Raw genomic sequence first — 22,553 nt, forward strand, 5'->3', positions numbered from 1 at the left:
CCACACAGTATGTAGTGGCTCTCCCACTCCCCCCCAAAAGATATCAGACTAATGGCAATATTGCCAGGTTCTTGGAAGATTAACTCAGTGGTCTTCTAGTGCTGAGTAGAGGGGCAGGAGATGTTAGGGATTGATTCTGACACTCTTACTCGTGTTGGACAACACCTTACATGGTTCCACTGGTTCTATTGGGACTACTTATATAGTAAGGTATTGTCTAACAAAGATGGCAGAATCAAGCTCTTCATTAGCAAGTTGAGGTCAATCTCAGCTCAGCTTTGCTCAAAAACAAGAGGAGGAAGGGAAAGTGATGCTGTCTTTTAGTAATGATTTGCACTGCGATCCTTCCGTGAGATCAGCTGCATTCCTGGGATATGAGCTCACCTATACGAGTCTCCATCTCTGTTGTAGTCACACAATAGATAGTCCTTTCCCACCACTTTATCTCGAGCAATCTTCAACGGCTGGTCAACAGAAGACAGGAGATCTTCACAGAGGCTTGGGACCTAATAATAAAAGAAGATGAGGGGGGCAAACATTAAGATTAAAAGGGGTCGGTTTCTCTACTAAATACAGGTTGTGTGATTTGTGGACAAACTTTTAAACTTTACCACTTAATATCCCACCTCCACACTGTTTAAAAAAAAAGCCTAAATTGTTTTCTAAAATCTATTTATTCTGAACTTGCCCCCAAGAAGTTGCACTTATGATTTTTTCTACCCCATTTCTCCCTTTTCTGCCCCCCCCCTCAAATAATTTCAGACTTCATTATCCAGCCACTAGTACGGTCTACTAAATTTAAATACATACATTCTCAGTGTTAGTTTCTTGCCAACAAAGACCAGTGAAGAGATTGTTGAGAACTGATGAATAAAGGTAAATATTTATAATGGAGTGGAAACCAGAGAGCTGCTAAGAGAATAAGCTGTCCATGCACTAGGACTTATTTTTCAGAGGCTCCTGCTCTGGGTTGAGTTTAGCATATTTTCCAGGCAGCCTGCCAAACATTAGTATGCTGGCTAATAAAAAAAATATCAAAATATATCTGCTACACAGGTAGCTTTTAAATGGATCCATAATCCCAGCTGCCACCCTGTGCTTTATCTGGAGAAATGAACAAATCAACATCTAAATAGAACATGGCAAAGAATTTTTGACATACTGCAGGGAAGATGTAATGACATTTTGCAGCACAAAGCTGGTGTAAGCCTCAGCACAAGTAAGCGAGCAAGTTCTCTCCCCTGGTCTCTAGCACAAAAGCTGACATGAGCCACACCAACAATATCAACCTTCCCTCTGCTGCAGGCTTTTCCAAATTTAGAATAGCATCTGCCCACTCGAGTAGTTTCCTCAGTACACCAACTCCATCTCCCCTGTACACAGTTTAGAATAGCTATTTGTCACGCTAGAGTGTGCCATATTCAGTCTGGTGGCTAACTATCAAAACACTTCCTAGAGCCACTATTAAACACAACTGGTGTATCTTTCATTTCACCAGGGGGGAAAAGAGGGAGTTCTAGAATTTAAGAGACAGACAAAAAGATAACATTTAGATGTAAATACTGTTTGGTGTCACACATATAATTAAAATAGACAAGACTTTGGTTGTTTGGAGAGATCTGAGGTGCGTGCAAGAAACTTTGTTTTAAGATTCTGCTATTATTTCTTCTCCCTTATGTATACACTTAAATGAACATTAATGCTAAAATATAAATATGCAATTTCATGCTGGCATGAAATCACTATGTAAACTGATAATTACATGTAATCTTCTGATAGTATCCCAGACAGGATAAATTTAAAACACTGATCAAACAAATGGCTTTAAAAAAAAAAAAAAAAAAGCTGACAGGCACATTAGTAACAGGAGATTATACAGGTTAAAAATCAGACCCGTCTTGGCTGTCATATAAAACATATATCGATATGTGGAGAGGGGAGTTAGGTGCACCTACATTAAATTCATGAAGTGGTTTTAAACCAAGATTGCAACGTTTTAGTATGCTCTGATAGTACTGTATTATAATCATTAGAAGGGAAGACATCAGCAAGTCTTAAAATACCTTATGTTGACATCTATAGACAATGAAATGGTAAATGGAAGTGTCATTGCGGCTGCTGCACTGACAGGAAAATAATGACATTCATGTTGGGTTAGTACACGCTTCCCATGCCCTTAAGAATAACAGAACAGCAGTGCAAGCAAATAAAGTAATAGAAGAATGACTTGCTCTAGCAGTATCATGCTATATTGCCCGTATAATGTGATATCATCTTGGCTTTTCCATTTGTAGAGGTATTAGAATTTTACAGTTAGCTCAAACTTCATTAAAAGTTAGCTGACCTAAGTGTCTTTCAAACTGCTACCCATAGGATTCAAAAAGTTTTGAAAGATGCACCTAAAAGAAGTAGGCTGGGATTTTTAAAGGAAACCAAGGGAGTTGGGAACCTAGCTGCTTTGAAAATCCCAGCTGTAGCAAACACCTGTTTTCCTACTGTGAAGGATCTGTGGTTTGACATAGCTAACGTATGGAAGTTGTGGGAGCTATTTAGCTATATTATTGCCTATTAGCTTTTGATATTTGAGTCAAGGGTTCAAATAGCAGCATTATATTAGAGAATGTTTCCCAATGAATTTAAATGGCTTATAGGATATTTCCTTAAATTTTAGATCTGAGTGTCAGCAGCTGCTCGCTACTGTAGGAGACAGAAGATCGGCTGTAAGCCTGCTTGGTGTAGGGGCCTTAGTTAGGTGATTTATCTATGTAGCTTGCCAAGTTAAACACAAAATGGATTCCATTTTTCTTTTTAAATAAATTTCCTGTAGAAATTCAGGGGACAAAGTAAATCCAACAAGCTCTACTGGGCACCATGTACAAATTACCTAGAGGTTATGAAATTGCCATGCTCTCAATGGGACTGTATCACCTCTCCCCATAAGCAGGCAGAGTATTTAATCCCAGCAGTCATGTGCCTTGGTCAAGTTCTGCGATATGGGATATACAAAGGTTCAAGCTAGGAGACTCAGCTACTTCTAGGGGACAAGGGGCTCAAAATTGCAAGTTAAAGAGCGTGTGTTTAAACACAGGAGTAAAAAAGTAGTGAGCATTTTCTAGAAGAAACTTTCCTTTTTCCAAAATTGGACAAATCCAGTACTCTGAGTTGATCATACAAAGGAGATACAAATCAGAAGTGTCATACCACAAACTACGTGAAATGATGTATTTGTGTACATTCGCCCATCTGGTTCTACTTTGTCTCTTCCTCCTCTTTTCCATTAGCTATTAGTTTTACAATCGTTATTCAGGCAGAGAGCAACTTGAGATGAACTCTTCAGCGAAATACGCAGCAATTTCAGACACATGTACAATACGATCCAAAATGCCTTTGTCTTCAGGAACTATACTCCCTCTACCTCCTAAAACTGGCCAGCTGAATACATTCCATCTTCTGATCTGCTTTATGGCCAAGTGCCCATCCCAGAGAGATGAGAATCTAGAAACACGCTGTTCATTTTGTTGCCCATTTAGATGAGTAATAACGATGAAAACATGATTGGGAGAAGAGTGGCGCTCTTCCCAGACTCCAATTCCAATCCACTTCTGTTCCTATCACTTTTGTTTGGAAAAAGCCCTACAATGCAAGTGCAGTAGAAGACCAGCAGAGGTCTCTTTACTATTCTTCATCAGGCAAAACTGAACTTTGTTTTAAAAAGGACACAGCAGATTGAGTCAATTCCACTGCAAAAAAGTTGCTACGTAGCCACCTGGATTCCCCTTGCAAAATCAGCATAAGAGAAGATGTGATGGCAATTTCGCTGTATTCATGAGATAGTTTAGGCAACCTGGCTTACCTCTGCCAGAAAACAAGAACACAAATACAGCAGTGAGACTGTATCCACATAAGGGCACAACCTTAACGAAAAGGCTGCCTAGAGCTCTGGGATCAATACAATGGTCAAAAACTTTTCTCCTCTGGCTTAAAGGAACGCTCTACGATAGCGGTCCCCAACCTTTTTAAGCTCAAGATCACTTTTTAAACGTGAGGGCAACCAAGGATCTACCCCACCTCTTCCCCAAGGCCCTGCCCACTCCATCCCCTGCTCTCTTCCCCCCCCCCGCAACTTTCACCAGGCTGGGGCAAGGGGCTGGGGTTCGTGAGGGAGTGCGGGCTCTGGGCTGGGGCCAAGGGCAGCCAGGGCTCTGGGCTTGGGGCACTCCATCAAGTGGAGTGCCCCAAGGGTCGGTCCTGGGGCCGGTTTTGTTCAATATCTTCATAAATGATCTGGAGGATGGTGTGGATTGCACTCTCAGCAAATTTGCGGATGATACTAAACTGGGAGGAGTGGTAGATACGCTGGAGGGGAGGGATAGGATACAGAAGGACCTAGACAAATTGGAGGATTGGGCCAAAAGAAATCTGATGAGGTTCAATAAGGATAAGTGCAGGGTCCTGCACTTAGGACGGAAGAATCCAATGCACAGCTACAGACTAGGGACCGAATGGCTAGGCAGCAGTTCTGCGGAAAAGGACCTAGGGGTGACAGTGGACGAGAAGCTGGATATGAGTCAGCAGTGTGCCCTTGTTGCCAAGAAGGCCAATGGCATTTTGGGATGTATAAGTAGAGGCATAGCGAGCAGATCGAGGGACGTGATCGTTCCCCTCTATTCGACATTGGTGAGGCCTCATCTGGAGTACTGTGTCCAGTTTTGGGCCCCACACTTCAAGAAGGATGTGGATAAATTGGAGAGAGTCCAGCGAAGGGCAACAAAAATGATTAGGGGTCTGGAACACATGACTTATGAGGAGAGACTGAGGGAGCTGGGATTGTTTAGCCTGCAGAAGAGAAGAATGAGGGGGGATTTGATAGCTGCTTTCAACTTCCTGAAAGGGGGTTCCAAAGAGGATGGCTCTAGACTGTTCTCAATGGTAGCAGATGACAGAACGAGGAGTAATGGTCTCAAGTTGCAGTGGGGGAGGTTTAGATTGGATATTAGGAAAAACTTTTTCACTAAGAGGGTGGTGAAACACTGGAATGAGTTACCTAGGGAGGTGGTAGAATCTCCTTCCTTAGAGGTTTTTAAGGTCAGGCTTGACAAAGCCCTGGCTGGGATGATTTAACTGGGAATTGGTCCTGCTTCGAGCAGGGGGTTGGACTAGATGACCTTCTGGGGTCCCTTCCAACCCTGATATTCTATGATTCTATGATTCAAGGAGTTCACAGTGTAGGAGGAGGCTCCCGGCTGAGCCTGGGGCAGGGGTGCAGAAGGGGGTGACAGCTACAAGCTGTGTAAGGCTGGTGGGGCGCAGGAAGGGGCTCCGGGCTGGGGCTCAGGGCAGGGGCTTGGGGTGCAGGAGGCAATTCAGGGTGCAGGAGGGGGCTTGGAGTGCGGCCTCCCACCAGGCAGCACTTACTGCGGTCACTTGCCCATTGGGTGCTGGCTCTGGGAGGAGGCTGTGGGCAGGGACTTGGGGTGCAGCCTCCTACTGGGCAGCACTTACCGTGGGCGGCTCCCGGTCAGTGGCACAGCAAGGATAAGGTAGGCTTCCTGCCTGCCCCAGCCCTACGCCACTCCGGGAAGAGGCCAACCAACTCTGCGGCCCCTGGGAGGCGTGTGGGGCGCATGTGGCTCTGCGCACTGCCCCTCTCTGCAGGCACTGCCCCCAAAGCTCCCTTTGGCCACAGTTCCCCATTCCCAATGGGAGCTGTGGGGACAGTGCTTGCAGGCAGGAGCAGCACGCAGAGACCCCTTCCCTAGGGGCGTGCTGGCCGCTTCCGGGAGCGGTGTGGGGCCATGGCAGGCAAGGAGCCTGCCTTAGCAGCAGCCATGCTACACCCCCGGAGATTGTGATCGACCACGAGAGAGTCCCCAGGATCGACCAGTTGATCACAATCAATGGGTTGGTGACCACTACCCCACAATAAGCATCTAGAGCTCATCTGTACAGGAGACAGAACTTTCTCTGGGACCAGACCGAGAAGGGAAAAGAACTTCCCCAGAAATTATGGGCCATCACAAACCACACCACCTTCACTCTGAAGTGCAAGGTGCATTCCTTTGACATTGCTTTCTCTAATAGATACATAGCAATTAGTATACAAATAAAACCCCCACCAAAACAAGATGCTCCACTGTACACCCTTCTCCCTTCAAAGAGAAGACGAAAGAACAAACCGCCACATGACAGATATTAGTCATATCACCTAAAGCACCCAGTTGGCGCTCAGATACTATGGCAACTATTAACTATTTAAAAAAAAAACAAAAAAATACAACGCAGCGCTTTCAGGGACAACTGCAGGACAATCAACGACTTAACTCCAAAGAAACTGATTAAAGATGGGTTTCAGAGTAGCAGCCGTGTTAGTCTGTATCCGCAAAAAGAAAAGGAAGACTTGTGGCACCTTAGAGACTAACCAATTTATTTGAGTATAAGCTTTCGTGAGCTACAGCTCACCACTGCATGCATCCGATGAAGTGAGCTGTCGCTCACGAAAGCTTTTGCTCAAATAAATTGGTTAGTCTCTAAGGTGCCACAAGTCCTCCTGTTCTTTTTGATTAAAGATGGCATTCCTTTAAGTCCCCCAGTTTACCCACCTGTCAAATAGGATAATGATGACCTCACAATCGTGCTGTGAGGTTTACTTTAGTGCCTAAAGCCCTTTGAGGGCGATTAAAAAAAGTTTATAATAAATTCACATCTCACAAAAGTCTTAAAAGCAGTATTAAGAAGCTAATTTAAATCCTGAAAAAGGCAGAAAAATTCAGTAGTCAAGTATTACGGAGAGTATTTCCCTTAAGAGCTACATGGGCAGTGTCATCCACACTTGGAGATTATTTGCAATACTACCTGCACAACTGGACAGGCAGGCTCAATTTTTAGTCAGCATTTCCCATCTTTCTGGTTGAAATCAAACCATTTCTGGACTTCCGTGAGGTTGCATTGTCTGACCCAAGCGTATGTCATCTACAGATAATCACAATAGCTTAAGTGTTGATAAGAATTGCAATCTTTTCATCTTCCTTAGATGTATTGTGGTAGGAATTATTCTGCAAGCTGTAATGGGTAATCAATTGCAATGATGCACTTACTGGATTCTGTCCCTTTTTCTGGCACAGACTTCCAAAGTGACTTAGGCAGGGAAATTTATGCCTCAATTTCCCTAGGAATAAAATGACACTTTTCTACTCCAGAAGAAAGTTGAGAGATTTAATGCAGTGATGTTTATAAAAGATCTGAGATACCTCGCTGAAGGGGTTACACAAGGGCAATGTATTATTCTTGTTCAATTAACAAGACTCTTAAGTGTGGCCCAGACACCCAACGGGGCGTTTTAAAGTATTTATTACATCAACTATGTAACAACTGCTACGCTATTTTTCTCAGAGAGGGTTCCAGGCATACTTAACACATTGGCCTTCACAGTCCATGTTGTGGAGCTGCTTATATTGTGAAAGTGGTGTTTCAAAGCTGTCTGTACAAGTTATTTGTAGCTTTAAATGCTTCAGCAACACGTGTACTAGGAATGGAGTATTCCAATAGGCGTGAGTCTTCTGCAGAGTTCAGACTAGCAGTACCTTTAACAATATAAGATGCTAAATGTAACACACTAAGGACAGACACTAAATAAATACAGCAATAATTTAATCTTTGGGTTAGTATTTTATACCAAAAAAAGCACCTTGCATTAAATCTCTTCCTCCTCCGCTCCCACTTTAAGACTGTCAAATACCCAGCCCGGCCCGCCCCATGCACTTATATGACAGTGCATATTGAGATTGCGTGGAATAAGTTTTCAGTTAAATAGAAAGTTTCCAAGCCTCATGATTGCAAAGAAACAACTTGCACTGGAAGGTTAACCAGTCTGTCATCAGGAATTTACAGACAACCTGAATCATTGGTTCTGTGCTATGAGAACCCCCTTACCTATACCCTCTATTCATTTTACTGGGTTATTAACTGGAAAACCCGATGATACTAAGTATCATTTCAGCAGACGGTCGGGGAAAGTAGGTGGGATCAAAACTCAAGCGGAGGGAACTGGTATTGTTACAAGGAAGGAGATGGAGAAGAAAGTGGGACGCTCGCAAGGAAGAGGTAAAGACCAAGAGAAACGGGAAAGGCAGAGAATCAAAAGGCAAAAATAGTGGCTGATACCAAAAGGTGATCTTATTTTCCACAATTAGTGACGCTGAAGGGAGACAAACTAAATTTAGTTTCTACATACAGGTCATACTGTACCCTTTATCTTTTGCAAACTTCCCCATTTATAACCAAAGAAGTTCTGCCAAGGACTGAGTTGAGTATGTAATCCTATCTTCCTACCCTGGGCCCAATGATCACAATTAAAATTTAAGTTTGGCTTCCTCTGCACTGTTTGAGGCTCCCAAGGTGTCTTCACTTCTGCAGATAGGCATTCAAATAGGTATGACTGCCCCTTCACACGTTGGTGTATGAGACCACCCCCAAAGTAAATTTAAAAAAAACCCACGAAAAGGCAAGTCTCCAGGGCCCAAATTCAGTTGTTCAAATGGGGCTTAAATGGCATGGCTATTCACAAGCATGTACCATGGAATGAAGTGGTGGTACTTTTTTTTTTTTTTTTTTTTAAAGTAGATATACAATGAATGAGTAGTATAAAGGAATGAAACTGAATGAAAATGAGACCACCACATTATAGTGCATGTTGGTTGAACAAGGATTCTATTGTCTTCTGTGTAACAGTATTCTTCATTGAGTTAGTGAGCCAGGTATTTGGACAGAGTTTTAATTAAGTTAACCATTTTCATATCAGCAGTACAAGTGATCACCTGTGTCCAGGCTGAAATTGTATACCTTCTATAGCAGCCAGTCAGCCTAATAATTGTTCCTTTCTGATACACTGCTTGACCAACAGAATCACCTGCATAATCAAGAATTAAAAGGTCAAGAGCAGATTTTATATCTAGATACGATCTAACTTTAAAAACAAAAACAAAAGGAGAGAGAGAGAGAGCGCGAGCATGCTTGTGTATTGATGGAATACAAGAGTTAAACTCCGACATTATATATATAGGCCCCAAGTTTGTCCTGTGATATACCCAGGCAATTTCTAGTGGAGTTGGATGTGCATGACAGTAGAATTCTCCCCCTTGTGTACTAAGGATGTATTCAGCAACACAGATATTCATCTGAAATATTAAGTTTGCAATCTCAGTGGGGCTAGGTTGCTACTAGAGCTTAATTTTGTCTTTACAGACTTCAGTGTTTACACCAGTAATCCTAATGCTATGCGATGTTAATTTGCATATAAATAGCATGCCTGTCCATACTTAAAGAACAAATTACAATGTGCACCAGCTCTCCAGTAACCTCATTTTGGAAAGTATGTACAAAATTTGGTGATGTTTAAGGTCCGATGAATTTTGCCCAAGGACGAGAGCTGGAAAGGAAGGCTCATTAAAGTACGCATAGCTCCAGCTTGACCGAGTTTCAGAAAAACAGTAGACTATGCACTTGGACCTGTCTGCCCTTTGCATTAGACTCTACAACATACAGGTGTCTGCAGAGACGTAAGATGCATGCAGCTTTTTAAATAAAAAGCAAACATCCCCAAATTTAAAAACAAAACATTTTAATTACATTTAAGTCTTTAAGGCTGTTATTTTTATTTGAATTCTTATAAGACTTATGTCACTGTATGGAAGTGAAAAAAAGATTGTCAACGTCAATCAGAAAACCACTTGAATGCAAACAACAGCCAACACTTAGCCAGCACTCTCATAACAGTGATCATTTTGGCATGCCACCCAGTTCAGACTGCATTCCTTCCATTTTGGGCCAGCATCTAATAAAATTTCATTATAATTCTACTGAGTCATTCTGCAGCCTTAGAATTTCCTGTTCCAGCAGAACACAGACATAGCTTAACGGATGTTGCGGAAACTTAAAAAGGAAGCCTGGCTCCACTCATATTGTGCTTACAAACCACCACTAAAGTCACTCCCCCAAATCCACATATGCTGCTCAACCTTAACTTGATCCATCATATGTCCATGCTCACAAATTCGACACAAGCTTTGTTTATTAAGTGAGACTCAAATGGACTTTGAGGCTCAAGACTCAGATGTAAATTATATTTGCAACAGCACACCTTTATACATATGAGGTGGGTTGGAAGGGTCTATGTTAAATTTAAAACTGCTATATATATAAAAATGAATTTACTACCACAGAAAGGTGCTAGTCTGACAACTCCGCAGACCTGATTAAAAGTTGCTCAGTGCATAAGAGGTACATCATAGGCAGTGTGACACTTAGGTTATTTGCAGAGCACTGAAAATAGACCTCAATTCTAATCTCTAGGGACCACATTTAACGCGTTATGGTAGGTTACTCTTCATACCCATAAAATCCTTGGCCTTTTTCCTGTGACTGGCAACATAGTGATAGTTGTTGAAGCACCACCTCATTCCACGTAACCCACTGAATAGCTGAAAGTTGCCATCTGGCAGGCCCCAACCGGCCCTAGATTTTGACCAATAGCCTACAGGTGAAGGCCTTTATACCAGTTACACATCCGACGAGCAATCACAGTGTAACAGTTTGATTTTTATTACATTACAAATTTGGTTGATAAGGGCAATAGTATTGATCTAATGTTGTCTTCTGTAAGGCATTTGACTTGGTGCCACATGGCATTTTGATTAAAAACTAGAAAGAAAATTAACATAGCAAACGTTAAATGCATTAAAAGCCAGCTAACTGATAGGTTCCAAAATGTAAGTAAGCAGGGAATCACTGAATGAGTGTTTCTGCTGCAATCCCACAGGAATCTACTCTTGCCCTATGCTATTTAAAATTTCTGTTAATGAGCAGGGGAAAAAAAGTCACTGAAAGTTCGCAGAGGACACAAAAATTGGGTGAGGAGTAAATAAGGATGGAAGACAGGCCACTGGTATAGTAACCTGGGTCACTTAGTAAGCAGGGCACAAGCAAACAATGTGTTTTAATGTAGCTAAAAGTAAATATACACATATAGGAAGAAAATATATAGGCCATATGGATACAATGGGAAACTATCCTGGGAAGCAAGTGACACCAAGTTTTGCGGGTCATGGTGGATGATCAGCTGAACAAGAGCTTCCAATGAGAGGCTGAGGCACTGGAAGTGAGATCTCACTTTTGAATCCACTCTGCCATCAGCAATGCAGTTCTGTTTTTCAAAGGGCTCATCAGGTGTCACAGAATGTTTAACATTCCGCCCTCTCCAGATATTCAGGTAACCACCTATTCACTTGCCGAGGCCAAAAGGGCTAATGCAACGCCTTGGATGAACAAATAAGGGAACCTCAAGTAAAAGTAGAGGTTATTTTACCTCTATATTTTGAGTCAGGACCCCTAATTTGAGAAATGCTGTTCTTCCCCTGTGAAATCTGTATAGCATAGGGTAAAAGCACACAAAAGAACAGATTTCACGGTATGTGATGTGTTTTTCATGACGGGGAATTTGGTAGGGCCCTAAGAAGGATTTAAAAGCATGCCTTATAGTGATAAGGAACTCTGTGTATTTAGCTTGAGTCTGTCAAAGACAAGGGTAAGGGGTGACCATTACAAGCTATAAGTATCTTCATGGGAAACAAATATTTAATAATGGGCTCTTCAATATAGCAGACAAAGGTGTAACACTATCTACCCAATGGCTGGCAGTTGAAGGTAGACAAATTAGGAGCGAAAATAAGGCGTGAATTTTTAACAGTGAGCGTAATTACTTGCAAAAAGAAAAGGAATACTTGTGGCACCTTAGAGACTAACAAATTTATTTGAGCATGAGCTTTCGTGAGCTACAGCTCACTTCATCAGATGAAGTGAGCTGTAGCTCACGAAAGCTCATGCTCAAATAAATTTGTTAGTCTCTAAGGTGCCACAAGTATTCCTTTTCTTTTTGCGAATACAGACTAACACGGCTGTTCCTCTGAAACCCGTAATTACTTGGAACATCTTGCCAACGATCATGGTCGATTCTCCATTGCTGACCATTTTTAAAACAAGATTGGATGTTTTTCTAAAAAGTTATGCTCTAGAAATTATTTCAGGGAAATTCTATGGCCTACCGTAGACAGGAGGTCAGACTAGATCACCACAATGGTGTATCCCTTCTGGCCTCAGAATCTATGAATCCCAGGAGGTCTTAACTACTTGTGTCACGAATCCAGCAGATGTCACCAGTAACAAAAACAACTATAATTTAGAGAAGCACACTAATATGAAAAAAGAAAAGGAGTACTTGTGGCACCTTAGAGACTAATCAATTTATTTGAGCATAAGCTTTCGTGAGCTACAGCACACTTCATCGGATGCATCGAAAGCTTATGCTCAAATAAATTGGTTAGTCTCTAAGGTGCCACAAGTCCTCCTTTTCTTTTTGCGAATACAGACTAACATGGCTGCTACTCTGAACACTAATATGAAGTGCATTATAGCGATGTACCTATTCCCCAGCTATTCCAGTTTTCAAAAAGGGAACTCAATTTTTGATCAAAAATTGAGATTTGTATAAAAGTCCAACAAATAAAAGGTATGGATTTCTTTAAAGTTCCACAGAAGGTTATTTAAAAATAAATAAATAAATATTCCTTCAAGTATTTGCAACCCAAGCACTGCAGTACTAAGAGAAAGTGATTTAATTTTTATCCAAGCTTAATACAGAGAACAGAAAATGGAATGAAGAAAATTAGATTAAAATGACAACTTAAGATTGTTAGCAAACAAAAAGTTACAATATAATTTAAGAAGTGTCCCTTTAACCATTTACATATATTAAATCAGGATTGAATTACCATCAAGGTAATCTTTCCTAACTAGATGAGTTTCCATTTACAGCCACTTGAAAGGAAAACTGGCTGTCACTGAGAATTTTATTCAGGGTGCCTAAGCCCCTTATTTTAGGCAAAAACACTCAGTTTAGAACCTCAGCAAATACTTAAACATCTAGCTGTTGACTGCCCACTGCTGATCATACTGGCCAACAGTTTCTGAAGGAGCACCACATTAGAGATCTCACTTTTGAATCCACTCGGTCAGCAATGCAGTTCTGTTTTTCAAAGGGTTCATCAGGTGTCTCAGAATGTTTAACATTCTGCCCTCTCCAGTCAGGTAACCATCTATTCACTCGCTTGTCTGAATTATGTTTCATGTTATCTAGTCTTCAGGACTCCAAGCTTTTAAAATGAGTCTCAAAAGGCTTCACCTATGGCCTCATGTTCTTTGCAACCTGTGCAGCCTAGGAAACAGGAGTCCTCTATAGGTGATTTCTGTTTTTTATACCACTAAAAAAAAGCATCAAAAGCATAAGCAGCGATGAGGTGCTTCATTTGTCTGAGTGCACTTTTTTTAGCTGCATCATCAAGCTGGTTCTATATCAACATTGGTGTGATCTTCCAAATATCTGAACTTGCAAATTTAATGGTTATGTTTTTATCGATCAGTTAGGGACTTTTTATACATAAAAAGAAGAGTGATTTAAATGTATTGGGCTTCTATGAGCTGGGCCGTCTGGGTGCTAATTAGCAGAGACCACAGGGGTGCACAAGGCTTATAGGGATCCACTGGGTCTGGTCTCTCCATACTAGTTCACCAACAGGCATCATGTGAGTTCTCTACTGAAAGCTTGTGTCACACTGAGCATCAGAATCATGAAGTATATGTATGCGTAATACATAAGGAATCATTTATATACTGACACTTATGTCCTTAAGGTCTGGGTTAGGGATAGTGACCAGAAGGTGATAAACATGTTTATTTCAGCCAGGAGATGGCTGCCTACCGGTCTTGCTACATATAGACTGAGTTGTATATTTCAGAATGAATGCCTATTTACAGTCTGAGCTGGATGCTAATGAAGGGATTGTGAAGTCTTCAAGGAGGGAAATTTACTGGAAGAAAAAACAAGAGGGTACTGTTTGTAAGTGAAGAGAATAAAGTTAAAAAAAAAAAAAACCTAACTGTAGGGACAGGGACAGACTCTGCATCCTTCACCAATAGGACAAGCTGCTACCTGGCTTGTCTTATGAATGGAGGATCTAAGCCAGTTTGGCTGTTTGACACTGGGAGAGACGTTTTTGGAGAGCTAACCTTCATGAAATAGGGAAATGTCTTGTTACTTAAGTTTAAGGTCTAGAAAGCATGTTATGATTTTATTTTGCATATAACTATTTGTTTCCATTAATTCTACCTGCTTCTTCTCAAATCTGTTAGATATGTTTATGGTAAAAACAAGACATTTCTTTACATGCTGTATGTTGAGCAGAGTAGTAATCCTGCACTGTAACCGGTAAATTAGCATGTACTATTCCTTTGGGAGCAGCGCATCAGAATTCTGTGAACATCCAGTGAAACAATGGCTGGACACCGCAAGGGGACACTTGGAGTGCTCGGGGCTTGGAGCGTGCTTTGTGAGCTGAAATACAAATCCATCCCTCACGCGGCGTGTCTGGGCTCCAGTGGGGAAGCAATTGAGCTGCACCCTGGCCAGACCTGCTCCCTGCACCTATTGCTGTATTTATAGTGTACGGATCCCCTCCCCTCCACTCAGCAGCTGTGAGTTGGCTGACGGACCAGAGCTTCCTCCTTCACCTCCAATAAAAGTTTTTGTTTTTTTTTTTTAAACAATTACCTGAAAAGAAAGAACAGGGCCTGCAGAGGCCTGGAAGGCAGTGCTTGTGTTGCTAGAGGCTGGTGGATTTAGGGAACTGATCCACAGTAGGCCCAGACAAGCCTTCATCTCACTCAGGGCTGATGGTAGGGAGATGCCTTACAACCCTGGGTTATCTCCAGGAATACTACCGCTTCTCTTTTAAAAGACTTTTTTTTTTAAAAAACAGCTTTCCTGGGATGAAGATATGGGAGAGAGTGGAAATTACATCCATTTCCAAATCTTTAGACCAGACATCCAACTAAGTCGCTGATTGATATTCTACACTTTTTGATACATACTGTTGGCAAGTCTAACTTAATGCTCATGAAAAAATATTTTAGTGTAAGTGCTTGTTCCTTTTTCTGCATTTTTCTTTTGTATCATAATTAGTACCTTTTAATTTGCTTTCCTAGTTTATGCAAGTCCTACCCAAAATTAAAACTCCTCACTCTTCTGCTGTAATATGAATTTGAGAACGACTCATACTCCTCCTAGAATTGATGTTTATTTCTGTGCAGCTGGCCAAAAAGTCAAAATAAAATAAAAAAAGTGTACTTGTGAAGATTGAGCATTGTACCTTTGACTATCTTTATGAAGACAAAGGAACTGGTGGTGTGCACAGTGACTGTTTTGTTTTCAGGAATTTAGCAGATCAGGGCTGAACATCTTTAAAAAGATATGCCAGAGACAGGAGAGAGTATAGAGGCTAAAGCACAAGACTGTCTTTCCAGCTACTGTCTTGGTGCACTGTCTCTCATTTTAATTTGTGACTCAGTTTACCTATTAAGTGGATCTTAAAAACCCCTTTACGGTAGAGAGGCATTTTGAAGTTCAATTAAGTTTTGATAAGCTGATTCAAGAGCATCCCAGGTAAGTGGTGTTGAGCCAAATAATATTCATGACTAGGTACACATTAAATTGGAGTTTAACTTAAGTTGTTTCCGAGTGAACCAATGTAATGGCTAGCAGTATGTTTTCCTCTGTCTGGATTATTAACAGCTGGAAGAATTTTTTGGAAAACCATCTTTCCAAGAGAGTTAGGGTTGGTCTATACTTAAATTTTACCAGCAGAACAGTATCAGGAAAAGGTATGGTGTTTGTTTGTATGTTTTTTGCTGACAATTATGCTAGTAAGAGCCCTAGAATAGGTGTAGTTACACTGGTGTAAGTGTGTTTACACTGGCATGGGAACCAAAATAAGCTACACCAGTCAAAGCACCTCCACTGCCATCCCTATTAGGGGGTTTGCCACTTTAGCTATGACGACACTGAAAGCTGCAAAGCTTCTTGCACAGACAAGCTTTTAGTTTTAGGGCTCACAGACTAGTCATCTCACAAAATGCAATTTTGGAGAATTCTATTCTATTTAACGGTTCTTAAAAAGTATTATTTTAAGAGGAATTACAATATTAATTTTTACATCTGTGTGTGTAAGACAGGCTCTGGGGTTACAACCCCACAATATTGCCATTAAATATACTTCAAATTGTACACTGCAGAAGAAGTTTCACAGAATAATGTCAGAACTTAATTTTGTATATATATAGAAGAAATATCCACTTAAAGTAAATTATTCTAAGCAAGTCACCCATAGACAAAAAGAAAAATATTTTAATTCAAAGTAACTGAAGCCTGGATTGTATGTACTAATTTAGCGCGTTAAGATCAATTTGCCCTACAACCATTAACATTTACCAACTGTCCATAGACTTGTTTAATAAGTAGGGCTCTGTCCAGGCAATTTTTCAAATTCGTATCCATCTTGTAGCATAAATGAAAAATCTCAATCTCTATCCATAATATGTTTTATTGAGACTTTCGGCATCCATAAAACCTTCATGTGTGATGCAGAGAATTCCAACATAAATACGACAATTATTTGTCCTTGCCAAATACAAATCAATCTGGAAACTGAAAGAATCACTCACAGTTGGAGGAAGGCTCACACTGAAGTTGAATACAAGCCCAAATATTTGTCAGTGTTCTGACTACAAACCACTTCCTTGGACACTACCCGATACTCTGTACAGACAGAGACGGCTTTCAGTCTATTAGAAGACTTGCTAAGTGGTAAACCCCTGGAAAAGAACAAAAAGATTTGTGATGGAAGCACTGAACACTTTTCAGGGGCCCTTTAATTTAGGGAACTGCATGCAGAGCCTATGGAGCAGTCTAATCGCCCCTTCCTTTCTGGGGTGAGGGAACGCTTGAATAAGTGGTTTAAATATGCTCTAGTTTCTGTGGACACTATTGTCAAAAATCCATTTGGTTTCCCCAGCCATCTCTGAAGAATCCGAACAGAGCCACAGGCCATATAGGCAGGTTTATACTACTGCTTAAGTTGATCTAAATTGCATCACTCAGGGGTCTGAAAGACACCCCCGGAGTGACGCAAGTTACAACAACCTAAGCACTGTCCACACCAGCTCTATGTAGCTTCTGCCTCTCGCAGAGGTGGAGTAATTATGCTGATGGGAGAGCGCTCCCCCATCGTCGGCAGTATCTTCACCAGATGCACTAGTGCCACAGATGTGCTGAGGTACCAATTCTAGTGTAGACCAGCCCTGAGGCTCAGTGTATTTTTAAAAAGTACCTTAACATCAATGCATCCTGGTGCCCACCACTGCCCTATTCTAATATGAGGTAAGCATGTATAGTTGCATTTGTTGCTGCACTGCAGGTTAGAACATGAATAGCTGAGAGGCAGCAACAGCATACCAGGGCTTATGTTTAAGGATAAGAGAAAGCATGCACAGTACTTCAGGCTATATGTAGAGGTTGGGTAATGCCCTCTACTTGATATCAAGCCTTTAACTTTATAAGGTGACTAGTTAAAACCAAGCAGGACCATCTACTCAAACACGTCTCTGATGCATCTGTTCAAATGGTGTTCCACCATGCAGGTACCTCAATTACCTCCAATCACGGCAAAGACTGTAACCCTTCCTCCTTTATCGTAAGCTAGTTTGTGTAATTAAAAAAAAAAAAAAGTTGAGCTTGTACCTTTTTACTTTATACATTAAAGACCCAAAATTGTTAAGTTTGCTTGTTTTCCACCTTGAAATATTAGAAATATCAACTCTGGTCTTGCACTTCCACAAACTGATCCACTAAAATTTCAGAGCATCTTTATTGTTATTTTCAATACCTTAATTGAAAGGATGGAAGATGAACAAAGATCCTCCTTCTCTAAAAAGGAAAAGAATTGATGTTATAGGTGTTTAAAAACAGTTTTAAATTGACTAAAATTTCACACTCATCTGAAGGCTTGTCTGAATGGGGACTTTAGCAGCATAACCATATTCCTGTAACTCCCCATGTACACTTGGAGAGTCCAGAGAGATATAATTGTAGTGGTATATACTGGTATACTGCTCCCCACCGCCACTTAGACAAGCCTTCAGAGGCTCAACTTTCATTGTTGAGGTCATTTCCAGGGTGGATTTGATTTAAATCACTAGTCAGGAAGACTCTATTCAATCACTGATTTCTACATAAGAGTGCATTCTTGTTGGTTGTTATAATCTTAATACATATTCTTCACAACTCAGAGATAGATGTAGGTTTCATTTCTAGAAGGTACACTCTAGATTTTTGAAGTGATTTATTTTGAAAAAAACTTTTCACATTAGTTTTACAGCTATATCAGAAAATGAATGATTGGTTATTTCATTTACCAAAGGTAATTGAAGCACAAATTTATGAAGTCATTGGGAGGTGAACTATCTCCAATTCAACAGGTTAAACCATTAATATTTGGAGGATTTTCTTGCCATGCTGTATTAAGAGGAGATCACAATCAGCCAGCCATTTAAATTGTTTATTTAACTAAAAACAAACAACAACAACGTTATGTAGTCTAGGTTTTTTTCTTCAACAGCAAACAATATTTTAACAAAACATGCATAAGAATTTAATTTAGTTAAACATTCAAGTTTTTTAAAATCAGGTTTGTTTGTTTGTTAAAATTGTTTTCAACTAAAATAGTTAATGAAATATTTTAAAAAAGCAAAACAAAAATTAAAATTGACTGCATCAGCCAGGTCAACATGAGAAACTTAAAGTATTGGCTTCTGCAGCTAACTCAGTCGTCTTCACCTTCATTTTCCTGTTTGTTCATAATCTGGAAGAGAAAAAACAAGCTTTCCTGCTTTTTTCAGGTCCCAAACAATTTATCAATTTGGAATGAAGTAGTCCAAAGGAAGAAAATATTCTTTCTACACTGGCAGAAGAAGCTATTGCTGTTAAAAGTGAGATCATCACTTCCAGTCTCTGAATCCAAGTGCTTAAATGACTTCCACCAGTTCACAGGTGAGACTGTCTTTAAAACATCAGCAGCAAACATTTCTTGAATGGCTCTTATTCCCAAACTGGGTCTCTTTTACAGCCTGCTGCCATTATAGGTTTCCCTTTCTAATGAGAGAATGGTATGGTAGATCTCAAATCAATGAAGGCTACACTCAGAAAGACCTCAAGACTTCTGGAATATGCTGCTCAAAAACCGTTTCACTTTTGTTTACACTGCCTGTCCCTCCCTTCTCACATTTATCTCTAGACTTCTTCTCCTTGCCCAGAACTATTTCTCCCCCAACAATCTTCTATTCATTGAACTTTTTGAAACTTTGCACTTTTAGAGAGGTAAGAGATTGACTGTGTACACAAATTTGCAGAGGGACAATAGGGTTGAGGTCTGTTATTTCTCACCTCTTATATCTGTATTATTTATTTTAAACCATTTTTGCTGTTAACAGGCATGTTATCTATAGAGACACAAATCTGCAGTTTGAGAATTGCAAAACTAATGATGGTTTCAAATCTCTGATGGTATCTTCTAGACTGAGCACCGAGTCCCATTGGGTAGATAAAAAAAATTAACCTAAATAATATATACAAAAGCCCTTGGAACCCCATCAAATTAGGTCTCCAATCCATGAACTATTGGAACTCCTTTACAAAATGTTTCTTAAACATTACATGAATATATTGTCTCATACTATAGAATTAGAATTTATAATCCCTATTCTATGATGAGATATCTTAATTAAAAAACAGTCTTTAGATAAAATGCTTTTTGAGGGGGAAAACCTATTAAAATTGGATTTAAATTAAAAAATTGGATTTTATTTTTAAAAAGAAACACACTGATTTTTAAATCCACCCTGGTCATTTCCTTCATCATCATTTTAAAAGGTTCTTCTACAGCAGGGGGGAAAAAACCTATTTTCTACTGTAAAAGTCTAAACAGCTTTCAAAGCCTTCTTATAAACCAAAGCAAAGAAGGACTTAAGCACCATTTTTTTCATTTTGGTAGATCACTGATAAAGTAATCATACCTTGAAGATTGATGAAAAGTTGTGGCTGTAAGTACAACTACTTCCCTTGGCCAATCTGCATGTCCACTGCAGCCAAGAAGTGTATTGCTTTTAATTAAAATCCTCTATTTTACAGGGCAAGTATTATCCTTTTTCCCCCTAGATCTAAATTCTCTCAGTCTATACATGTACAATTTAGATTAAAGAACCCAGCCAGGTTAACATCCAGATTAAGTATTCAGTAGGAAAATCCTTCAGGCACAGGGGCACTAGTGGAAAGCCTGATTAGACAGCATGCTGAGTAGTGAAGGTTAATGCTCTTTTGGGGACTTGCTTTGTCAGGAAGATAGTCTAGTCAGTCACCCCGCTAAAACAAAAAGGGGGAATCCACATTAATAACCATTTCTGATGTCTTTTAAACTGGTAGAGACTGGAACATCTGCAGAGCTGAAGTACCAGAGTCAAAAACAATCCTCCCAGACTAAAGAGGGGCACCTCATTTCCATCCGATTCCCCTTTTTACACTGCAGTTATCACGTGGGTCCTCAAGAGCACGTTCTCCCAATATCTGAAGAATGGAAGTAGCCATGCATTCATTGTAAAACACTGGAATTGCTTCAACTATTCCAGGGTGCACTTCATCTTTTAAATATCTTAGAACCACACATGAAGGATTTGAGCTGCTTCTTGATCCTCATTTTTCTTTTTATCATGTTGCCCTCCTTATGGGAAGACTACATTAACTCTGTACTAAGTAGTATACCACGTCAGCACTCTTCTGATGAATGGTCTGCAGAAACTAAGCTTCTGCAGATAGTCAGCCTGCAAGGATAGAAACTTTAAAACAAGTTTGCATCCATGGAATGTTCTCCTGCCACAAGCGCACGGATTCAGAAAATGTTTCATAAGGTGACAAACTACTCCTTTTCATTTCAATAGGCATCCTCAACTTTTAGACAGTCCTCATAAGGCTTCCTTGTCATATTTTTAGCTATTACTCTGAGCATGTTAAGATAACCATCCAGCTACTCTAAAACTGTACCTAACATGAAGACCACCAGCTTCTTTCCCCTTCCCCACCCAAATCTGACACCCTGTTCTAGGTGAAATAATTTGATCCACCATACTCATACTACGAATCAACTATCATCCAGAAGGGGTTTCATTCACTACCTTCCTTTTCTAGAGAAATCTGCCTGCCAATTTGGTGTGAGAGAAGAAAGTAGATGCATGCTTGAAGGTTTTTTTTAAATTATTATTAAAAAGGTGGAGAATTGTTGACAGCACAAGTTATTTTCTCAAACAATGAAAACACCAACCTAAGGGAATAAATAATTGAGGCAACATAGGCTATGAGTTAAAGTAAATACATAGCAGGTACTGTTACAAGACTTGTATCCATGTTTTGGGGTCATTCCACTTGGTCCATCATCATGGCAATTCAGTTTAAGTGAACACTGAACAGTTTAATGGACAAATACAGTACCTTCTATGAAACACCAACATACCCCATGGACTGCTGTCAGGTACCCATTTCAAGGCTTCAGTTACGCTAACTTCCTGCTTAAAAACACTGTTCTAGTTTAAGCTAATGATCCTTAAAAAGTAGCAGCTTCCTACCCTAAAGTCTTTTTTCGAAGTGATTTTAAAGTTATCTTGTGCATTCTGACAGCCTGTGAGTAGTCTGTTTACAAATAATTACTAATTAAATTCGAAGCAGAGCATTCCATGCCAAGGCACATTACCAGCACCATGCACAGGTTCTTTCAGGCGGGACTTCTGGAGTCTCATGATTGACAAGGTCTCTAATGAACTCTAATTGCAGGCTCTGCAGTGGGAGAAAGCAACAACAGATGTGGCAAAAGGGTAAACCACAAACAGTTTTGCTAATGAATGAAAAGTGTTTGGTCTGATGAGAGCCAGTGACCCAAAAAAGTTTCAGTCTTCTTCCTACCTTATTATTTCATGTTCAAGTCTGACCCTTTTCCCCAGTCAACAACACTTGATGGCAGTAATATACAGTTAGTTTTAAGGGGCTGCACAAGTTCATGTTGGCAATGAGTTGTTGAATTTTTATTAATATACTTAATGAGCAGCAAACGGATACCACCTTGACAGAGAGAAGAATTTTAAATGAGGGAATTTAATACTGGTGTACTTCTGAACAATTTGACAAAGCATAAACCTACAGATGTCAGTTTTTGCCACATTAGTTATTGAAACTTTTGCATGCATGTAAGACCCAGACCATCTTCCCTGTTTAATCTTGTAATGTTGTCAGCAATATGTTGGTTATGACCGTGATCTGTACAAAACCCAACTGAAAGATGGCACACAGGATCATGGGTAAATTTTTCAGAATGCTTTGGGACATGGGAGGATAAAAATCATTTAGGCCCTTTTGAAAATTTTCCATATGCATCACAGGAGAAGGTGGGTTGTGAGCAAGCTTTTTCAAAATGCAGTATCAATTTCATAAACACAGTAAATGTTTTGTGTTTGCACTCTTTCAATTTAAAAAAAAATCCACAATTAATACAAGCTAGGGTGACCAGATGTCCCAA

General features: G+C 40.2%; 1 protein-coding gene across 2 annotated transcripts in view; it reads right to left on the reverse strand.

Moving 5' to 3' along the window:
* The window catches only part of CAPZB (capping actin protein of muscle Z-line subunit beta), a 111,770-nt gene that overhangs the window by 50,370 nt on the left and 38,847 nt on the right, over nt 1-22,553 (reverse strand). For both annotated transcript variants that reach the window (XM_048825044.2, XM_048825045.1), the window contains exon 3: nt 385-506. In XM_048825044.2, coding sequence (XP_048681001.1) covers nt 385-506 — 122 coding nt within the window. The remainder of the gene's footprint in view (nt 1-384; nt 507-22,553) is intronic.

This window comes from Caretta caretta, chromosome 18 (assembly GCF_965140235.1).
Source record: "Caretta caretta isolate rCarCar2 chromosome 18, rCarCar1.hap1, whole genome shotgun sequence".
NCBI lineage: Eukaryota > Metazoa > Chordata > Testudines > Cheloniidae > Caretta > Caretta caretta.